General features: G+C 34.4%; 1 protein-coding gene across 1 annotated transcript in view; it reads left to right on the top strand.

Annotated features, from left to right (window-relative positions):
* Positions 1–9,413: 9,413 nt before the first annotated feature.
* The window catches only part of LOC144969667 (uncharacterized), a 17,994-nt gene continuing 5,424 nt past the window's right edge, over positions 9,414–21,983 (top strand). Inside the window, exons 1-5 of the mRNA XM_078908812.1 lie at positions 9,414–9,694; positions 15,429–15,629; positions 16,110–16,163; positions 16,525–16,608; positions 21,715–21,861. Of these exons, the coding sequence (XP_078764938.1) occupies positions 9,689–9,694; positions 15,429–15,629; positions 16,110–16,163; positions 16,525–16,608; positions 21,715–21,861 (492 nt within the window). The 5' untranslated portion in view covers positions 9,414–9,688. The remainder of the gene's footprint in view (positions 9,695–15,428; positions 15,630–16,109; positions 16,164–16,524; positions 16,609–21,714; positions 21,862–21,983) is intronic.

The following is a 21,983-nucleotide window of genomic DNA, read 5'->3' as shown; positions in this document are numbered from 1 at the left end:
AAAGATTTTTTGACACATTTGCGACCTTGTTTTTAGGTCTTGATGGCTTTTTCTTTTGAGGACTGTCTTTTCTAGTCTGTGCGATTTTGCCATGGCTGTTTTGGTTATTACCAGCAGCCCTGGCAACTTCTGCATAACTCTTGGCAGAAGCAGCGACCTGCCGAGGGGGGCAGATCACTGCTTTTGCCTGAGCAAACGTACCGCCGTAAGTGGCTCTGTATGTCAAGATTGCCTTTTCTTCTTGCCACTTAGGACAATCTTTCGAATGTGCTGCATGCTTGCCTTGGCAGTTCAGACAACAAGGGTCCACTTTGCAGTTTTCCTCATTGTGGTCTTCTTTGCCGCAGCGGGGGCATGTAGCTTTACGGCGGCAGTTTGTTTTAGTATGGCCGTACCGGTGGCAGTTAAAACATCTCATGGGGTTCGGGACGTAAGGCCGAACCTCCAAGTCGAGGTATTCAATTCTTATTCTCGACGGGGTCTCGGGCTGTCAAAAGTCAGGATCCAGGTGTTGGTCTGGATTGTGCTGTCGCCGCGGCGGATGCTAACCCGCCGAGCTTCGACAACACCCTCCAGTTCCTCAACCATCTCCTGTTCCGAACAGCTACCAGATCTCTGCTTCTTATGACACCTTTTGACCTATTGAGGCTCCTGTGAGCCTCAACGGTGACTGGGATGTCAGAGAATCTGGTACATTTCAAGAGGTTCTCACTCTCTTGTCGACCCTGCACTTGTATCATTAAAGTGCCAGAGTTGTTCCTGTTCACTGCCTTTGGTGTACCGGCGCCATTTGCTTTGAGTGCCTTGCTGATGGTGAAGATACTCAAAGTGTTCAGTTTTTTTTTTCTGATTGGAGCCATGGAATCATATCAGTTTTTATGGTTGCCGAAGTTGGAGCATTGAGGTGATCATGGGCCATCGAATTGTCGTGTGGTCCAATGCAATACGGCTGAGTGCTTCGAGAAAAGGCAGCAAACGGTTCTTTAGCCACTTCAAACACCTCTGCATTGACCCCAGAATGATAGTCTCTACCTTCGAGATGGTGCAGAATAGAAAAAATAGTATGGTATTCTTCTAAACACCCAGTATCTTCACCACCTGCAAGAACTCATAAGTCTATTTCTACCCGAATTATCAGACGTCCATTCCTTTGTCCGATGTATGTTTACGTTTCTCCAGTTCTTTGGATGATATCCATATCAAAGTTGTCTTGGATCCTTTTCCTATCACGTCGTTCAACACTGGTGATCTCTCCGTCGTATTTCGATAATCATCTTCTCGGAGTTGATTGTGAAATTCCAATTCCATAGTCGTCCTCTTTAACGGCTTATTGATAGATACAAGTAGATTTCTTACCGCAGCTTTACGAGAGTGTCGTATCATATCGTATAGGTTAAAAGCATATATGATTTAAAAGCCTTTGAATGCTCTGTGAAACGTCCCTGCATATACCTATACAATTTTATATTACAAGAACGGCATTCATTGTTAATATGACAATATTGAGTATATTGTTATCAGTATTTCAAATGATTTAAAACTAGAGATTTGAAATCGGTAATTGCTACAGCAATAATAAGCAATAAATCATAAATTTCAAATTTAAGGCAAACTACATAACTTGTAAGTTCATAAATTAAAGAGAATTGTTTTTATTCGGAAACAAGAATGACGTGAACTCATATTCACTTGTGTCAGTTTTTTTGGGAAAAAACGATGAATTCATCTCATACTTTGTGGCGCGTAACTTGTTTACATTTTTTACAGTGTAAAATCTCAAATTTTATAACAGCGGTTTTAAAGTAGTTTTTATTAGGTCTTAAAGAAGAAAACTGATTTGATATGGCATCAACACGATCCCAAATCTAGATTCAGTTACGACAAATTGATTCAAAGGTTGACACAATTTTTTACAACTATTGATAGAGGGAGAGCTGAGAAAATACAGAAAAAAACGCGCCATTAATAAAAAATCTGACTATACTACTACTACTACTACTACTACGAGTACTACTACTACTACTACTACTACTACTACTACTACTAACTACTACTACATGCTACTACTACTAATAATACTAAAAATTTTATTTATAATTATTTATTTTTATTATATATATATTATTATTATTAATTAATATAAAATTTTGTTATTATTATTATATTATTATATTATTATTATTATTATTATTATTATTATTATTAATATAATTATTATTATTATTATTATAATTTATTAAATTATATTTATATCATTATATATAATACATATAATATAAATTATAATATAATATGTTAATATATAATATATCATATTATAAAATTCATTAATATAATTATTATAATTATATTAAAAAGTATATACATTCCCAAACGTGAAAATTTTTACTTAAATAATTCGAACAATAATAAGTAAACATGGAGGGAACATACACATGTTAACAAATGAAAGTTCATGCCAACGTAAACTCTCCAAGAACATCGACCTAAATATAGTTATCATGAGACACTTACACAAATCTCGTATTGCCACAAACACGTTGGAACAGTGGAGCGACTATCACCTGATATATACATCATTTGCGAAAAGGCAGCAAGTTGATAGATTGATACATAAATCATTAACTTCGACCGATGAGCACGTGACAACATAATATGATGGACTATTTAACCTTCGAAACGCTTTTGATAGATTTGCATGACATGGTCTTTAGTACATAGATGCAGTCTACTGCTCAAAGCTCAATAACAGTGACAGCTTGTCAAACAAGTGGGTTGCAACAGTGCTACCGTCCATGATCATCTTCAGAGCCATCAGTGTTTAGTGGGTGATCTGCATAATATTGATGGACATTACCTTCGAACTTTTGTAGATTGGCATGACGATTGGAACTTTACGCTCAACGCAATAGAAGGAGGTCTTATGTAAACTACAGAAGCTCTATATAACACGTCAGACAGTGCAGTGCGTCCTGCTCAACAACAACGCTGGACAGCCATTGAAGACAAGGGTGCCTACCGTCCATGATCCTCCTTCAGAGCCATCAGTCCGTTTAGTGGGTGGATACGTGGTATAACTGTTTATCAATATTTTTCATTTTACTTTTATCGCTTCAACATCGAATGTAATACACAACAAAGGATAAAACGGCTATCTTGTGTAAAAATATTGACCTCAAGACACATAATAATACTATAATCAATAAACTATGATAGGTGACAAGCATAAGAATAAGGATAAAGTTCAGTGCCGGGATATTGTCAGAATATTATTGGGTTGCCCCCCCCCCCCCCCCACCTTTTCAAATTAATCATTGTCAATCGGCGAACTGCCATACCATGGAAAGACACGTATTACAATTTTGGTCAAAAATCGTCCTTCAAAATATCGATCTATTCAAAGGACTCTCATGTTCGAAAAAAAAACACTAGAACCTGAGATTTCGATCATTTGTACTTGTTATTATTATTATTATTATTATTATTATTATTATTATTATTATTATTATTATTATTATTATTATTATTATTTTATTATTTATTATTATTATTATTATTATTATTATTATTATTATTATATTATTATTATATTATTATTATTATTATTATTATTATTATTATTATTATTATTATTATTATTATTATTATTATTATTATTATTATTATTATTATTATTATATTATTTATTATTATTATTATTTATTATTATTATTATTATTATTATTATTATTATTATTATTATTTTATTATTCATTATTATTATTATATTATTATTATTATTATTATTATTATTATTATTATTTATTATCATATAATTATTATTATTATTATTATTATTTCATTATATCATCTATTATTATTATTATTATTATTATTATTATTATTATTATTATTATTATTTATTATATATTATTATATATTCTTATTATTTTATTATTATTATTATTATTATTATTATTATATTATTATTATTATATTATTATTATTATTATTATATATTATTATTATTATTATTATTATTATTAATATTATTATTATATTATATTTTTATTATTATTATTATTATTATTATTATTATATTATTATATTTATTATTATTATTATTATTATTATTATTATTATTATTATTATTATTATTATTATTATATTATTTATTATTATTATTATTATATATAATTATTATTATTATTATTTTATTATATTAATTATTATTATTATTATTATATTATTATTATTATTATTATTATTATATTATTATTATTATTATTATTATTATTATTATTATTATTATTATTATTATTATTATTATTTTATTATATTATTATTATATTATTATTATTATATATTATTATTATTATTATTATTATTATTATATTAATATTATTATATTATTATTATATTATTTTATTATTATATTATTATATTATTATATAATTATATTATTATTATTATTATTATTATTGAATACTGTATGGAATGGACGGTAGAGGGAGAGAGAGAGAGAGAGAGAGAGAGAGAGAGAGAGAGAGAGAGAGAGAGAGAGAGAGAGTAATATACACATACTCCAGGAACGTTGTTTCATCCAGAATTCCTGGAATCATCAGGGGGGTCTTTAGAGGTGTCTGGGAGGAATACAGTGCACTCTGGAGACGTCGACCTTGCTTAAGTCGATCTTTACCCAAGTCGATTTATCCATCTCACATTTTACATCGTGGCAACTTCAAGTTCAAGATTAAAAAATTTTTTTTGTTCTGATCCCAGGCCATCCTATGTAATGGCCCTCTTAATTAGTATCAATTTTATCAAGACTCCAAGTCAAGCCTACAACTACAATGGCAAACCTATCGCTGAAAAGAAAGATCCAGTTGATCGACGCAGTCGAAAAGTCTGAGGAAATTGGCATACCAGCCATTTCTGTCTCAACGATTTACAAGAAGCATGACCTTAACCTAGAGGCTCCTACGCTTTTCGCGGAATAATTCCACTTAGTTGGTCTATATTCCCCATTCAAGGCAAACATTCCGCTTTTCAGCTTAACCAATCATGGAATTTTTTGTTTGTTTTAATCTCTAGTTAAACAAAAATATTAAAAGAGTGAGCTATAGCATCGGCAGCTCCTATTGTCAATCTACACACAGTGTGAGTGTGTGTGTGTGTGTGTGTGTGTGTGTGTGTGTGTGTGTCTGATTAGTCCCTTCAAATTGTGTGCAGTTGATGTCAAATAATAATATTTTTTAGGGAGGGGGTTGACCGAAGTATTATTATTATGTTGACTCCAATATGTGAGGTCAATGACCTAGGTAATATGTTGGCTTCAATCGGTAGTATTATTGAGTACAGTCGGCTTCTTTCCCTTTTAAATTTTAGACCTGTGTTTTTGTGCGCGAGCGTGTGTGTGTGTGTGTGTGTGTGTGTGTGTGTGTGTGTGTTGGCACTTGCATTGTTTAATTGGGTGTGTGTTTGGAGGGGGGGGGGGTCCTGACAAGATTAAATCCATCCATTCAATGCTCTGCTCTGAGACTTCTAAGGCCCGTGTCCTCTATTATTATTATTTGACCCTCTTTTAGTCTGCACATTTTTACACATTTTATATTATATCATTTGAGTACTTTTGGATTGTCTATTACATTTTCTGTTGTAAAGCATGTCACTAGTCAATAACAGAAAGTTGATTACGCTTTTTGATCTCGAATACCGCTTTTTATGTATTCTGATTTCTCTTTGGGGCAAATGCGTGTAGGAGCCTCTGATGACCACAACAGGGACCTCTACTTCTCTGGTCAATTTGATGCGACCAAGCAACATCAGCAGACAGCGCGACATGAAGGGTCATACGTATGCTAGATGGGCTTGTTTTATTTACACACATATTATTTGCTCATTTGGTTACACTCCGTTTAAGTCGATTTTACTTTCAGTTCCCCTGGGCATCGTCTTATCCGGAGTCGACTGTATTGTTTTATATATATATATATATATATTATATATATATATATATATATATATATATATATATTATATATATATTATATATATATATATAGAATGCAAATTTTCACTCACATTTTTGTGGCCGAGACGACTCGTTTCTGTGTCTTCCACGTCTTCAGTCAGCGTAATCCATTGTAATGTCCGTAGAAAAGTTCTTACTCCAAACTAAAGTTGTTTCGTTGTGTATTGGTGATTAGTGTTGATGTGTATTGTGATGTGCTCTCATTGCTTATATTATGAGTGTGTGTGTGTGTGTGTGTGTGTGTGTGTATGCGTGTAGGTGTGTTGTGTGTGGTGTGTACATGTGTGTGTGTGTGATAGTGTTGTGGAATGTGGTTGCGTGGGGAGGCGGGGGGGGGGGGGGGAGAGGGGGAGGAGGGGTATAATGGGGTCGGGAGGGGGGGGGGGAGGGGGGGAGGGGGGGGGGTTATTTGGCCTTTTGCGTTTTGAGCTTGAATTTGTTAGAGTGTCTGCACATTGTCATCAGTTCTGATCTTTTGTTTAAGGTGCTATTGTTTCTGTAGTTGTGTAATAATATCTCCAGTTTCTCTGCCATGTCAGGCATAAATTGCATTTTCTAGCACCGCATCTGTAGGGGCTGCTTTGCCTGACGACCTCCCAGGTTATTGTTGGTGTTTTATTTGTGTTTATTTGTTCCCAATAGTGCATTGCTAATTTGGTGCTTTTTGCTTTGCTTTCATGTGTTATGGAGGCTTTGTGATTGTTGTATCGTGTTTTGAATGGGGGTTCTGTGCTGCCGATGTATTGTGCTGCGGTGTTATCAGTGGTTATGGTGGCTTTGTAGACTATGGCGCTTTTTTGGCAGTTTCCTTTAAGAGGGCAATTGTCTTTCTTTCTGCAGTTACAGTTGTCTTTATTTGTATTGATGTTGTTGGGTTCGGATATGATTTGTCTGTTGTAGTTGGTAATGATCTGTTTCATGTTTTGTGCACAGCTGTAGCTTATCTTGACGTTGTTTCTGTTGATTATTTTGTGCAGACGGTGGTTCTTCGGGAAGTGTTTATCGATGAGTGCAAGGAACTGCTTGCCGATATTTGAAGTGATTGCGTTGTTGAACGGCGGGTTGAACCATATTATATTCCTTTTTCTGTTTTGTTTTGGTGTTGTGGCGTGTGTTAAATTTTTGTATTTCAGTGTTGAGATGTGTCCGCTTTGTTTGAGTGCCATTTCGTAGTCTTGTTTTGTTTCGTTGAATATGTTTTCATTTGAAGAGAGGTTGTTTAGCCGTTGTTCTATCATAGTGGGTATTTGTTTTATTATCGTAGGTGGGTGGTTGGAGTGTTTGTGGACGTACAATGGGGCGCTGTTGGGTTTCTTGTATGGTCTATACGTGTTAGTTTTGAGGCAGAGGGTTGTGTCCAGGAAATCGACTTGGTGTAGGTTGCTTTCTAGTGTGATTTTGAGGTCGAGATCCTTGAATAAGTTTATGAGTTTTTTCTTCATTCTTTCAATGTTGGATTTTGATGTTGTGGTGTGTGTTCCTAGTCCGTCGTCCCTGTAGAGGCCGAAGTTTATGTTAGGCAGTTGGTCCTTGATCTGGTGTGTGATGTAGAGGCCCACTAGTTCGCACACTTCTGCTCCGTCGTGTGCACCCATGGTGACGTCAAATTGGCCTTTTTTCTTGGTCCAGATTTCTCCATTGTGGGAGAGGAGCGACCGTCTTGCGTGTTTGATTATGTTTATGGTGTTTTGGTCGATGTCGGTGTGTTCTGTTGCGAATGTGATGGCTCTGGTGAATGTTTTTTTCTGTTATACTGGCGTAAAAATCAGAGATATCGAGCTGTATGAATTGTAGGTTGCGTTTGTTGGTGAGGGTTTTAAACCATTTGATGACTGCTATATACTACTATATACTATATATATATATATATATATTTATATATATATATATATATATATATATATATATATATATATATATATATATTATTTAAAATATTTACCACAATGTTTGAGACAGTCTACATTAATGTTTCAGGCTTAATTTGCCATCGTCAGGACTGAGTTGTTTTGTTGACAAAATAACTCAGTCCTGACGATGGCAAATTAAGCCTGAAACATTAATGTAGACTGTCTCAAACATTGTGGTAAATATTTTAAATAATAATAATTCGCTCCAGTACTGCATGTCGAGCACTTTTCGTACCATATTTGTATCAAACACGATTCAATATATATATATATATATATATATATATATATATATATATATATATATATATATATATATGTATATATATATATATATATATATATATATATATATATATATATATATATATATATATAGAGAGAGAGAGAGAGAGAGAGAGAGAGAGGATGAAAAGGAGATAGACAGTATCGGGGTGTCAACAACTCACAATGAGCCTCGAACCCTCGATCTACATACTACATATCAGAAACCGAGTATTATACCTCTCATTTAGACTTTAAAACTAAACGTGGTAAAGTGTTTAGAGTATTGTTATTAAATTAAATTTAGCTTCTACACGGCGTTCATTCGACTTAATTATTTATTAAATTAACAAGTTTACTCGCGAGGTCCCAAGTTCGAGAGTTTTTACCAGGATGAGGGTCAGTTAAATCGATCGATATTTGAAGGACGTGTTTTCTTGCTACATTTTAAATACTACGTGTCTTGCTAGAGTACGAGAGTTAACTGGCTAAATAATCATTCAAACTAGCGTCTACATTTTTTTATTTGGATCCTTCCCAACGTCATCAGATGTGTACATTGTTTATTTGGGTCATCCCATACGTCATCAGATGTGTATATTGTTTATTTGGGTCATCCCATACGTCATCAGATGTGTACATTGTTTATTTGGGTCATCCCATACGTCATCAGATGTGTACATTGTTTATTTGGGTCATCCCATACGTCATCAGATGTGTACATTGTTTATTTGGGTCATCCCATACGTCATCAGATGTGTACATTGTTTATTTGGGCCATCCCGAACGTCATCAGATGTGTACATTGTTTATTTGGGTCATCCCATACGTCATCAGATGTGTACATTGTTTATTTGGGTCATCCCTTACGTCATCAGATGTGTACATTGTTTATTTGGGTCATCCCATACGTCATCAGATGTGTACATTGTTTATTTGGGTCATCCCATACGTCATCAGATGTGTACATTGTTTATTTGGGCCATCCCGAACGTCATCAGATGTGTACATTGTTTATTTGGGTCATCGCATACGTCATCAGATGTGTACATTGTTTATTTGGGTCATCCCGAACGTCATCAGATGTGTACATTATTATTTAGGTCATCCCATACGTCATCAGATGTGTACATTGTTTATTTGGGTCATCCCATACGTCATCAGATGTGTACATTGTTTATTTGGGTCATCCCGAACGTCATCAAATGTAGTGTGATTTTCAACAGATGAATGATTGACAGATGACAACATCTTTCAGATACACATATGAGTTTAAACAAAGACCTATAGAAGTGTTGTTCTTTCATGGCACAGCAGCACGACATTGAATCAAAGATCTTTGGCCGCATTATGTTGTCTTTTAATTGGTAATTTTCAGTCAGGTGGGTATCAAAAACACGTCCCCAAAATAATACGTTATAAAAGTGTCCGTTTATTCCCGGAGTTCAAACAACTTGGAATTCTTCACAAACAGGATTTCGATATTGTAATCTTTAGAACCATGAAGGTAAGAGATCAATTATTTTCTGATCATTGCAAATATTTGTAATATTGGCATATACTCGGTGCTATGATTAACACAATGAACATTGAACTGTTTCTGTTCACTCACATTTAAAAATGATTACTTGAAAATTAAAAGTATGATAGTGATAGATCGTCAAATTCTGTGAAATTTGATATTGATATAGTGTTATTCGATTGATCCGCTTTTTTATGACCGTTTAATGAAATCATGTCAAAATCTTACACTCCAAAATCCAACAAGTGGCGTACACAAATTATGAGGAAAAGGATAATCTGTTGAGATCTCGAATGAAAAAGAAAAGACAAAAGCTGATTTGACGCATGCACTTAGATCATAATTTGCCATTGTATTTTTATGGTTATGGGTCGTTTAACCGTATCAGAAAGAAACCAAGCAATAGGCATGTGCAGAGCAGGTTTGTCTGAAACTCCGGTTGCAAACCGTTTTGTTTTGTCTGTTTAAAGTCAATAATAACAAGACTTTTGATCAAGATGGACCTGATTCATTCCACGAGGCGACGTGTTCAGACCCGCATGCAGTCAAGCGGAGGATTAAAGCACAACTAATCTGCATAACAGTACTCACTATTGGTAACATGCGTCGTTTCTTTGCGTATGTATACTTTTGTAGTCTTCGTTTTGAGGATCACTTTTGTTTTAATGGATATGATGATTGCTTCGTACTTATTTAATTGTAACAATTTTAATATAATTGAACTAGTATTAAATTCCTTGTTTTTGTGATATACAAAACAATTAGTTCATAAATATGTTTGAAATCTATCACTGATCAAACAGCGTTGCGTTAATTGTGGCGCCGAGATAGTTAATAAGTGAAGTATGTTTTCTTTATTATACCTATAATCTTTCCATCTATGGTAATTAATGTGTTTTATGGAAAATGTTATGAGTTTTCAACTAGTCACAGACCGATTTTTTTTCTAAGCTGTGAGAGTTTGTCAGTATAATTTAAATAAACAAAGATAATATCGTGTTGTATGCTAATAGGGATACGTGAGGAAGTTAACAGACCCTATTAAATGAGATAGAATGATGTTGTGACACATTCAAGAACAAAGCTTGGAGAATGTCAAACTTTACTCCATTAAAATGTAAAATGTTTAGATACCCGTTTGCTTACATGTCCAAATAAGCAATTTGCCAACAGATATAAGCAATATTTCAGTTACATAATATGTTTTCGAGAAGAATAATATGTGACAACTCATAACTACTAACACTTTATTGTTTATACTTTAGTCTGTCCCACAACCTGTGCGCACTCGTTGACGTGGATATCTTCATAACCTTCTGATTGATTTTATTGAAAATTGACTCGAACACTAGAATTGTTAGTGATATTAAGCCGATTATTTTTCACTGGATACAGTATCTACTACTACTACTACTACTACTACTACTACTACTACTACTACTACTACTACTAATGCTGCTGTTACTACTACGACTACTACTACTACCAGGGGCGGTTGGTCACATTGTATTTAAGGCGGCACAAATCCGAAATACAGAATCAAATTTTATTGGTCTAGTTAATTTAACTTAATTTGACCTACTTTGTATGTGTGTGTGTGTGTGTGTGTGTGTGTGTTGGAGGGGGGGTATTGCATTGTTTGCATATGTGCGTGTATTTGTGTGTGCGTGTATGTGTGTGTGTTAGAATATTAACGAGACGTACTCACAAAAGAGCATCAATGATCTTGGACAAAACTTGTCTGTTAACTTTCATCTGTTCATTATAACGACTCACAGACGCAGCATGTCCTGTTTCCAACTGATTTCATATATCTACAACGTTGAAAAGTTTATATTTAACAGCATCTGTGACATGGCTATTTCATTCAGAATGTTTCTTCAGTGCCTGAGAGATGTGCGCAATATCACTGAATCCTCCTGTTGTCCGTTATAGCATACATCACCAAATATCAAGCAATAAAAACAATGAAGCGTTTTAAAAATAATCATTATTAAATCGGCGCTGTCTCCTCGGTGTGTTAGAAACTAAGTTAAAATTCACTGGTTTGTGTGGACCTAAATCTTTCACCACTATTTTCTCTTGATGGGATAAGTGTCGGAATCGATTTTCAATTAAAAAATCAACATGATTCATGATTGGTTACAAATTACAGAAATAACTTTTTAAAATAAAATGATTCAAGATAAAAACAGGTAGGTTTCATAAACAATGACAACAGCGATAATACATTTTCTCTGAATACTAACGGTATGACACACAACTTTAGAATAATTGAATTTAAAAATCCACATTTAATTCCAAACGCAAAGCACTTGTTAACTTCACACACAATCAGCGACATCTTTATAATTATACTATTATTAGACAATGCACACAATACAAGTTGAGTAGGGATCGTTGGGAGTGTGCGGGGATGAAGGACTCCGTGGGGTCAGGGATTTTTATTTATAGTACCATGGGGCTCTTCTCGGTGCATACTTTGTTTACTGTTCTTTTTGATATTTAATATATATTTAAGCAAAACCAACAATGATAAAATATATATTTATTGCCATTCTCTTCATCCGTATATCTAAGTGAAGCAAAGCCTCTTCTTTCAGTGATAAAACTGATATGGTTTTAATTTATCCCAAGTAGGACCTCAGGGCGTGCATCGCTAGATTGTCCGTCTTGGCCTAATTATTCTAGCAGTGAAAGACAATAGTTAGTTGGGGAGGGAGGGTGGAGGGAGATTGGGGAGTGGTAACGACCTTTCTTCAAGGTACAACAGAGTATAGGATAAGGACAGGACGGCCAAACGAATACTGGCTCATATAAACAAAAAAAAAAACTTCCCCACCACACCACACCCTCCGCTCATTGTCACCCCGCGCAGGCAACGGGGGAAAGATGAAACGTGCCGATTTGACGCTACCTTCGCGGAGCGACGCACGAGTCGTCAAATATTAAATTCAAAACAAAAAGCAGTATGTGCTAAATTTTTAATTTTTATCAAAATTTTAAAATTGAAGTTTTTTGTTTGGTTGACATGCTAATCTACGGAAAATAATAGGGCGGCACAAAACAACTTCGCTCTATTGACCGACCGCCAGTGACTACTACTACTACTACTACTACTACTACTACTACTACTACTACTACTACTACTACTACTGCTGCTGCTGCTGCTGCTGCTGCTACTGCTGCTGCTGCTACTACTACTACTACTACTACTACTACTACTACTACTACTACTACTACTACTACTACTACCATTACTACTACTATGAATTCAAGACAGATAAATGTTTTATGGCGTCATCTGTTCTTTAGAGATCATTATAGCCGTGTGTCTGTGTGACGTCGATGATAAAATATCGCCAGATACTTATTGTTACACTCCCTCGTCTCTTTTCTTTTGAGGTGTATGATTCCGGTCTACCGTTTAATTATTACTATGGGTTGAGAACCTCTATTTTGTTCTACAAAAATAAATACAATCTTTTAAAAACAGCTTGGCAAAAATGTTTAAATGATGATTAAATAATAATAATAATAATAATAATAATAATAATAATAATAATAATAATAATAATAATAATAATAATAATAATAATAATAATAATAATAATAATAATAATAATAATAATTTTTTGCTCAATATCCTCTAAGCTTTACCAAAAAAAAATAAATAAAATAAAATAAAAAAGACTTTATAAAGGGTCGCAAGCTAAAAACCGAATAGGACAAAGGACGACGACTGAAAGGCACTATTCCATTTTTTTCTTCGATAGAGACAAAAATTTTACCTAACAGGTACTCATTTTACCCCAACGTAAGGTGAGACAATGTGGTTATACAGCTTACTTTGAGTTCTCAGCCTTGGGTCACTCACACCAAAGACTCGAACCATAAACTTACAAGTCTTACAGGAATGTCATACCACAAGACTGCAAAGCCACACCAAGAGATCCACTTTAAAAATTGGGTGTTCATTTATTTTTTCGAAGATCTTAAATATTTTCAGCTTCTAGATTTTTGCTAAGAGGGGATTCTATAACTTTGACGAGTCAATGTATTTTATCATTTATCGTTTGTAATGTAAATGTAATGTATAATTAATGTACAATGAGCGCGAAATCTACAAAGTGCTCTAAGGCGCTACATATACAAATACAATTGGGTAACACAAAACGCTAAGATTATTAATACTCAAAAGTCTACCTGAATAGGAATGTTTTCAAAACTTTCCTGCAATTACTGTATGGGTGTCTTTTATTTCCTTATCTAATTTGTTTCATACGTCTGTACTATATCATCAAAGATATTACATGAGCATGGAATGAATAAGAACATTGTACACAAGATGAAATTAATTTATTCGGTGTATCAAGAGATTGATTGATTGAGCGTTTATACAGCGTATTTCCACTAGACGTGCCCAAAGCGCTTTACAAGGGGTCCCTTGCCAACAACAACACACATTTAGGACGGGACATGACGCCTGTTAGGCGATATTTCACTATTTTCGGAGAGAGAATGCTGTTGACGACCAGGTACTCATTTCATACCTGAGTACGGTGAGAAAATGTGAGTAAAAAGGTTTTTCCAAGGACTCAACTATGCGCCGAGCGAGGCTCGACCCCAGCACCATCCGATCCGAAAGAGAGTGCAATACCACTAGACCACATAGCCGGAAACTATTATAGACAAAATGAGTTTTTAAAAAAATGTAACCCCCCACCCACAACCCAAGCAATCTAGATATTTAACAAATAATAGCCTTCCTTACAGTAAACATACATGCAAGCACCACCGATACATATGGGTGTAAGAAAAAAAAACTTGAAAAGTTTAGAAGTCTGTGGTCATTAGACTAGAAATGACGCAAGCCTGAAATTATTACACAATTCAACCTTCTTATTGAAATTTATGTAGATACAAAACTATTCAAGAACATTTGTTGAGAGATGTCGATTGTTTAGTTGCTTTAATAAACGCAAAATATTATTTGCCATACGAAAGAATTTAAAGGTAATTCTCAAATTTCGGTGTCATTTGTCGATCCGCGATTTTTCTACTGACTATGCGGAGCCTTTTTCCTCGTGATCCAATTCATTTTCTGATGTCTTGATGAATAGGGCCGGATTCGATTCCATGCATTTTGAACTATAACTCCGTTAACTTTGCTTGTGTAAGTTGTACGATCCTTATACACCATGTTGGACATTATTGTTCAAATGTTGTATGTAGTCTATCGGATTCAAGCCAAGACTCATCGGAATTCATTTATCTGTAGAAATCAATCGAATGTGATTTCTGCTTTGTATTGAAAACTATATTATAATAAAAACTCATTCCACACTCCATCCCGATCAGTCATTTGTATATTGTAATCTTGGCACGTGCTTTGCATAAAAGTTCCATTTATGAAGCAATTACTTGTGCCAGAGAACAAATAACCAATGTTGACATCTTACAAAATATCATGTTGGATTAAACATGAAGTACAAATACATATCACATGTTTTGCTGTCAAAATTTGAACTAACTTTAAATATGAGTGTGACGACAAATCGTAAACATAATGATATTAAATTTTGGATAACTGCAAATCTGTATACTGAGCAACACTTAACATCTCTGCTGAATAGTATTATGCTAAAGAAATAAACTTAATTCTTATAGGTGAGACTTTTTCACCAATGACATAAATTTATAAAATATTCTATTACAGGTAGTTTTAATGACTGTGGCTATATTGCTGCCATTAGCAGCTTCCACCAATGTGATGGGTGGAGAAACACACATCCATGTCGAACTCAACGATCCTAAAGTGATTTTTGCTGCTCGTGCCATCAACAAATATCTCCATGATAAAAACCCTCAAGTTTACCAAAAGCATGCAGCTGTAGCGGTCATCGAAGCAACGTCACAGGTTAGTTATGTTTATGATTATGTTCAATTTGGAATTATGCAGGAACGAACTGTTTATATTGAAACGTTGTAAGTCAACATGGTTGGAAAATGAAATGCAAAGGGTTATTTTCCCATGGCTTAAGAAACTGCAGTCACTCTCCTAAACATTGACATTTCATAATTTAGACTTTAGGTTTTTTAAAAAAAGATACGCCCTTCCGAATCATTAGATACCATCGTATGGGCATTCCACGAAGGAATAGAGATAATCCATCGAACAAGATGTCTCATGTTAACAGGAATCACCCATGTTGTCCAAAGTGAGCAAATTTGAGGTTGGTAATCTTGCTCAAGGAAATAAAAAAACGAAAGTGCCTGAAGCTGGGCAAAACTAGTCCATTTGCTTCGCTTGAGTAACTGTCTAAGCCTTCTATCTCTTGCTTTTAAAAAATTACCATTGCAATTCGATCCAGTCATCAAATTTCTGGGTTTTTTTCAGGTTGTTGAGGGGACAATGTACACTTTCAAAATCAAGATGAATGGTAAACCAAATGTAAGTATATTTTATCTATTATTATTGATGATGCGAAAATGAAGCATTGAATGAAGAAACAATAAATAATACCACCACCACCACTACCACATCCACCACCACCACTAACACAATAACAACAACAGCAGCATCAGCAATAACAACTAATCATCTTTTTTACCAATACACCACCACCACCACCCCCAGAACAGCAACAACAACAACAAAAACAGCAACAACAACAACACCAACTACACCACAAACAACAACAACTATCATCATCATCATCATCATCATCATCATCATCATCATCATCATCATCATCACCAACACCACCTTGGTCGGAGTCGTAATTTTAAAAATCTTTATTTTCATCTTTTAGAACCATACTTGCACGATTAAAGTTTGGGAAAGGGTATGGATGAACCCAAAGCTTACAAAAGTACACATTAAATGCGATGGCGTGGTAAGTATATAACACATTTTAAATCATTCTTATTTTCTTATTAATTTACTGAGCCTTATGAAATTTTACTGACTTGCTATAGACAGTACACACCGTTCACGTCGTTCATCGTTGTTGTTTTTTCCATGACTTTGCTCACCACGATGTTCACATGCTGTTATGAGACGTGGGTATGTCGGTGTCACATGGAAATGTGTGGAATTACAATTTCATGGAAATGTGTGGAATTACAATTTCTGTATACACATTTACGTAGACATGAGAAGATGATGACGCCTTCAAAACATGACCCAGATGATTAACTGTAAATGACCCGAACTATGCTGCAATTAACCTTTCAGCAAGTCATACGCATCCAATCAAAGTTTTTGTTTACACATTGCTTAGCAGCAGACTGTCAACTTATCAAAGGACAGGTATCCCTTGCCTTTTTCCTGTCCCAATCGAGAGCAGATAAATTTAGGCCTAACGTTTCTTTCAAACTAGGAACAAACTTCTATCAGGAAAGGGCGAGAGTCAATAGTATTATGAATAGGCTAGACTTTTGCCGGTAGAAAGCGGTGGGTGCTCGTACTACAAAAGATGGTTGTTATTTTTTTGTTTACTTTTGTTGATATTCTAACTACTAGGGGAGGGTATGTGTTTGTTGTTTTTTATGATTGACACACGTTCCAGATTGTACCTGTGTGTTTTGATCTAAACGAAATAACAATCAAACTCATTTCACAATCTATCCTCTCTGCTGGCTTTTCTTCTCTTGACAACTCATTTTTCCTTTTTTTGTTAAACTATCGTTTTCACGCACCTTTTCGCATCGAGTACCACAATTTCGTGCACATCATTCAACAAATCACAAATTGTTTCCAATGAAAACCCATAATCCATCTATTATTATGAAAAGTATCTTTTCTCAAAAAGTATCCTAATCAATCACGTGCATGGGCCTGAATCCGACATGAGTAAAGAAAACGTGGGAATCGCTGAGTGAAGCTAGTGACTGTTGGTAAAATTACTACTTGAATCGTAAAGATGAGAACAAATCTTCAACGGATTCTAAAATTATGGGAGTGAGACATCTACAGTTAAAGACCGGAAATCCATTTCGGGTTAACACAAATTTACTCTTGAACAATGGATGCAAATTACACACTCGAACACTGAAATTGAAACTGTTCGTATCATTTGGTTTCGCGTTCGAGCCTGAAGATTTGGAACATTAGAAGCCGGAAAACGTAGCGCACAAAATAGGTATCCCATTATTATTGTTTACATTGTAGTTTTAGTGAAAACAAACAAGCACAAATGGCATTTTATATTACTTAGATTCATCGATGATGGTGACGATGACTACGATGTGACTAGTGTGCATATGTGTGTATATCTGTCAATATAATATGTAATGTATATTCTTTATAATATTGTATCGTTATATATGTGTTACTAAATGATAAATTGCCACAATTTTGAGGACAAAAAATACATATCAATATTATTATTATCATCATCATCATCATCATCATCATCATCATCATCATCATCATCATCGTCATCATTATTATCATTATATTATTATTATTATTATTATTATTATTATTATTATTATTATTATTATTATTATTGTTATTATTATTATTACCAATCGATAGTGAGGCTGAAAATTTAATTTGTATTGATATATTGATGTCATGCATTTATCCAAAAATCTCATAACATCTGCTAGCTGGATGAAACCTACTAACACACAAAAATATGTGTAACCTCCAACGTTTATAGATTGTATTGATCTGACTATAAGCGGTCAAGGTTACACGCAGTTTTCTGAGTTGGTACGTTATATCAGGCTGGCGAACTGTTGTGAGTAACTTTACCAAACGCACAGGATCAATATCCCACTAGCGGTAGTTATGAGTTTTTATTTAAACTAAGAGAATAGCATCTATAGTAAAATACTCACAACATCCACCCGCCATATGATACGTACCAACACCCGAAACAATGTGTAGCCTTATACGTTTATAGTCTGATTGATATTTTTATAGTCAGGTTTTTAATAAGTCGCGTGTGTTTTTCTTTTTTTTTCTCAGCTGTCCCTCAATGCACAGCTGCAAAAGTGTGTATGAACCTCTGAGGCAATTTGTCTTAATCATAAAATATTTTTTCATTAATTGTAAAACAATAGGAAAGGATTTCGCTTATAACAGTTATATTAAAATCGATAACTGGTAAGGATCGTAACTCTTAGATGATTTGCAGTATCAAAATTATGTCTTTTACGCTTATCCATTTTGAAGGAATTCGTTAAAATGCAAAGTTTGGTTAATTGACACTTAAACGATATAGTATCTGATTATGAAGGAACGAAAGACAATCCTTAATTATCAGAGATCTACATTTTATAACTATCAATTCACATTATTGATAAATACAAATGAAAGTGAACATTACGCACTTTCAACATTATATTGGCTGGCTATAATTTATAGATATAGCTTGTGTTAATGCCAAAGAATATTACATAAATTTCATGTAAACTGATCAAAAGTAGAAATTCATCAATTTATGATACATTGCTTCCACACATATGTACATGTGTTCAGCAATAACAACAACTACAAAACACCAACAACAACAACAAATACATACTGGACACAACAATTATCCTATTCTAATGATGAGGATGAGGAAAAGGAGAACTGAAACGACTATGGAAATGTTTCGTGGCATCACTTTATCCAATGAAATGTAATTTTCCTCCAGTTTGTGAAGGTTGAAGCATACCGTTTTCTGATTTTCCATTGTTCTATCATTTATTGCCTCGTCAGTGAGAGTAAATTTGGTGTTCCACCTCTCATATTTCCCTTTATTTGGGTCCAAATGAGCTCGATCGGATTGCCCTCACAGTGATATGAGGGAAGTCGCGCAACTCGTGTCAAAACTCATTGACTAGACAGTCTGCTTTGAAAACTGTTTCTGGTTTGATTCTTTTCACTAGGAGTATAGTTGGGCATTTGATAAATAATCAGAATATGTAGTGCTGTCTGATTGGAGCCATGAAATCATATCAGTTTTTATAGTTGCGAAGTTGGAACAATGAGGTGATCATGCGCCACCGAATAGCAGTGTGGTCCAGTGCAATGCGGCTGACTGCTTCGTGGAAAAGCAGCAAACGGTTCTTTAGCCAGTCTTCAAACACCTCTGCATTGACCCCAGAATGATAGTCTCTACCTTCCAATGATGCGGAGAAGAAAAAAAAATGGAATGGCATTCTTCTAAACACCTAGTATCTTCATCAGCTGCAAGAACTCATGCGTCTTTTTCTACCCGAATTATCAGTCCATTCCTTTGTCGGATGTATGTTTATGTTCACCCAGTTCCATACATCTTTGGATGATATCCATATCAAAGTTGTCTTGGATCCTTTTCCCAATCACGTCGTTCAACACTGATGTTCTCTCCGTCGTATTTTGATAATCATCTTCTCGGGGTTGATTGATACAAGTAGATTTCTTTTCGCAGGTTTAAGAGAGTGTCGTATCGTATCGTATAGTTTAAAAGCGTATATGTTTTAAAAGCCTTTGAATGCTCTGTGAAACGTTCGTGTATATAGATACAATTTTTCAAAGTTATACAAACAGCATTCATTGTAAATATGACAATTTTGAGTATATTATAATCAGTATTTCAAATAATTTAAAACTAGAGATTTCACATCGGTAATTGCGACAGGATGTAGATAATAAGCAATAAATCATGATTTCCAAATTTAAGGCAAACCGACTTAAGTTGTATGTTCATAGCAATTAAAGAGAATTGTTTTTATTCGGAAACAAGAATGACATGAACTCAAAATCACTAGCCGGAACTACGTGTCAGCACCAGAATTTTTGGGAAAAACGATGAATTCATCTCATACTTTGTGGTGCGTAATTTTTTTATATTTTTTACAGTGTAAAAAAATCTCGAATTTTATGACAGCGGTTTTAAAGTAATTTTTATAGGTCTTAAAACAGAAAACTTTTTTGATATGGCATCAACACGGTCCAAAATCTAAATCAGTTAAGACAAATTGATTCAAAGCTTGACACAATTTTTTACAACTTTTGATGGAGGGAGAGCTGAGGAAAAAAACAGAAAAACACGCGCCATTAATTAAAAATCTGACTATAGTATGAACTTGTCACAATACTTGTGATCTAAAATCAATAACAAAGAGCTGAGTGACATCATCCTAATTCCTTCTATTGATTGATTGAAATTGACGTCACTCAGCTCTTTGTTGTTTTTTTAGATCACCAGTTATGTGACAAGTTCGTACGAAAAATGTCAATCAGACTATAAACGAAAGAGATCCTTTTACAGATTGATTAATCATTTCAATCTTTTCTGGAGTTTTTTGAGGCTTTGAACGGCCTCTGCACTTTGCTTTGAAGGGTGATTTTTTATTCATATTTTGCACCCGTTGGGATTATTTTATACTTAATTCACCATTTCCAAATACAAGCGAGGTTTCACGGCATAAGACGCGTATCCTTGTGAAGATTATAAGTATTCAAAGTTGTCCCAACTATGTTGGGGGTAGCACGTCTGACCGGTAATCAGAAGGTCTGAGGTTCGATCCCCAGTTGAGTTCGACTCATTTTTTGGGATTGTATTTATCTTATATTTTCTTTCTTGCTTTGTCTGGCACCTTTCATACACACATGTTCAGATCTTTACCAAATGCTTAACCTAGTTAAACTAGCTTTTTTGAAACGTGTGTTCAAGTGTGTTTAGTGAATAAGGCTTTCGTAATCTTGATTGATTTTGATCAAGATATGTGCTTAAGGCAAAACACATTCTCGTATACAAAATTGTCTCTTTTCTCTTTTCACCTTTGCATTCAACATTGAATCTGAAGCTGATAGTTAAGATGTTCATCAATCGGATATATTCAGCTAACTTCAATCCAGATTTGGTACAAAATTATTGGTTGACACACACTTGAGTTTTTGGCAGATCTTTTGGGTTTCCACATTTTTCGACCAGTAGGTAATCATTATGAAATAAATCTAGTTCATGAGGAAGAAGTATGTTTTAAGGTATTGCTATACTTTTCCATCCATACAGAACCAACTCGTGGGAGCCCCAGTACCCGCAAAGTTCGATAATACTCTCGTGCAAGAAGCCCTGAAGTCCGTCACTGACCGTGCCAATATGGAATCAAATTCAGCGAACCGTTTGATTCCATCTGGAAATGGAATTGTTACTACACAGGTTAGTTTTTGCATTTTTCCGGTACTGCTGTTATCTTCTTAATATTCATTGTTTACGTCGTCGTCGTTGTCATCGTTGTCGTCGTCATCATCATCATCATCATCATCATCATCATCATCATC

The sequence above is a fragment of the Berghia stephanieae genome, chromosome 3, assembly GCF_034508935.2.
Source record: "Berghia stephanieae isolate SIO BIC M18660-M18661 chromosome 3, UCSD_Bste_1.3, whole genome shotgun sequence".
Classification (NCBI taxonomy): domain Eukaryota; kingdom Metazoa; phylum Mollusca; class Gastropoda; order Nudibranchia; family Aeolidiidae; genus Berghia; species Berghia stephanieae.
This window is presented reverse-complemented; position numbering and strand designations above follow the sequence as displayed.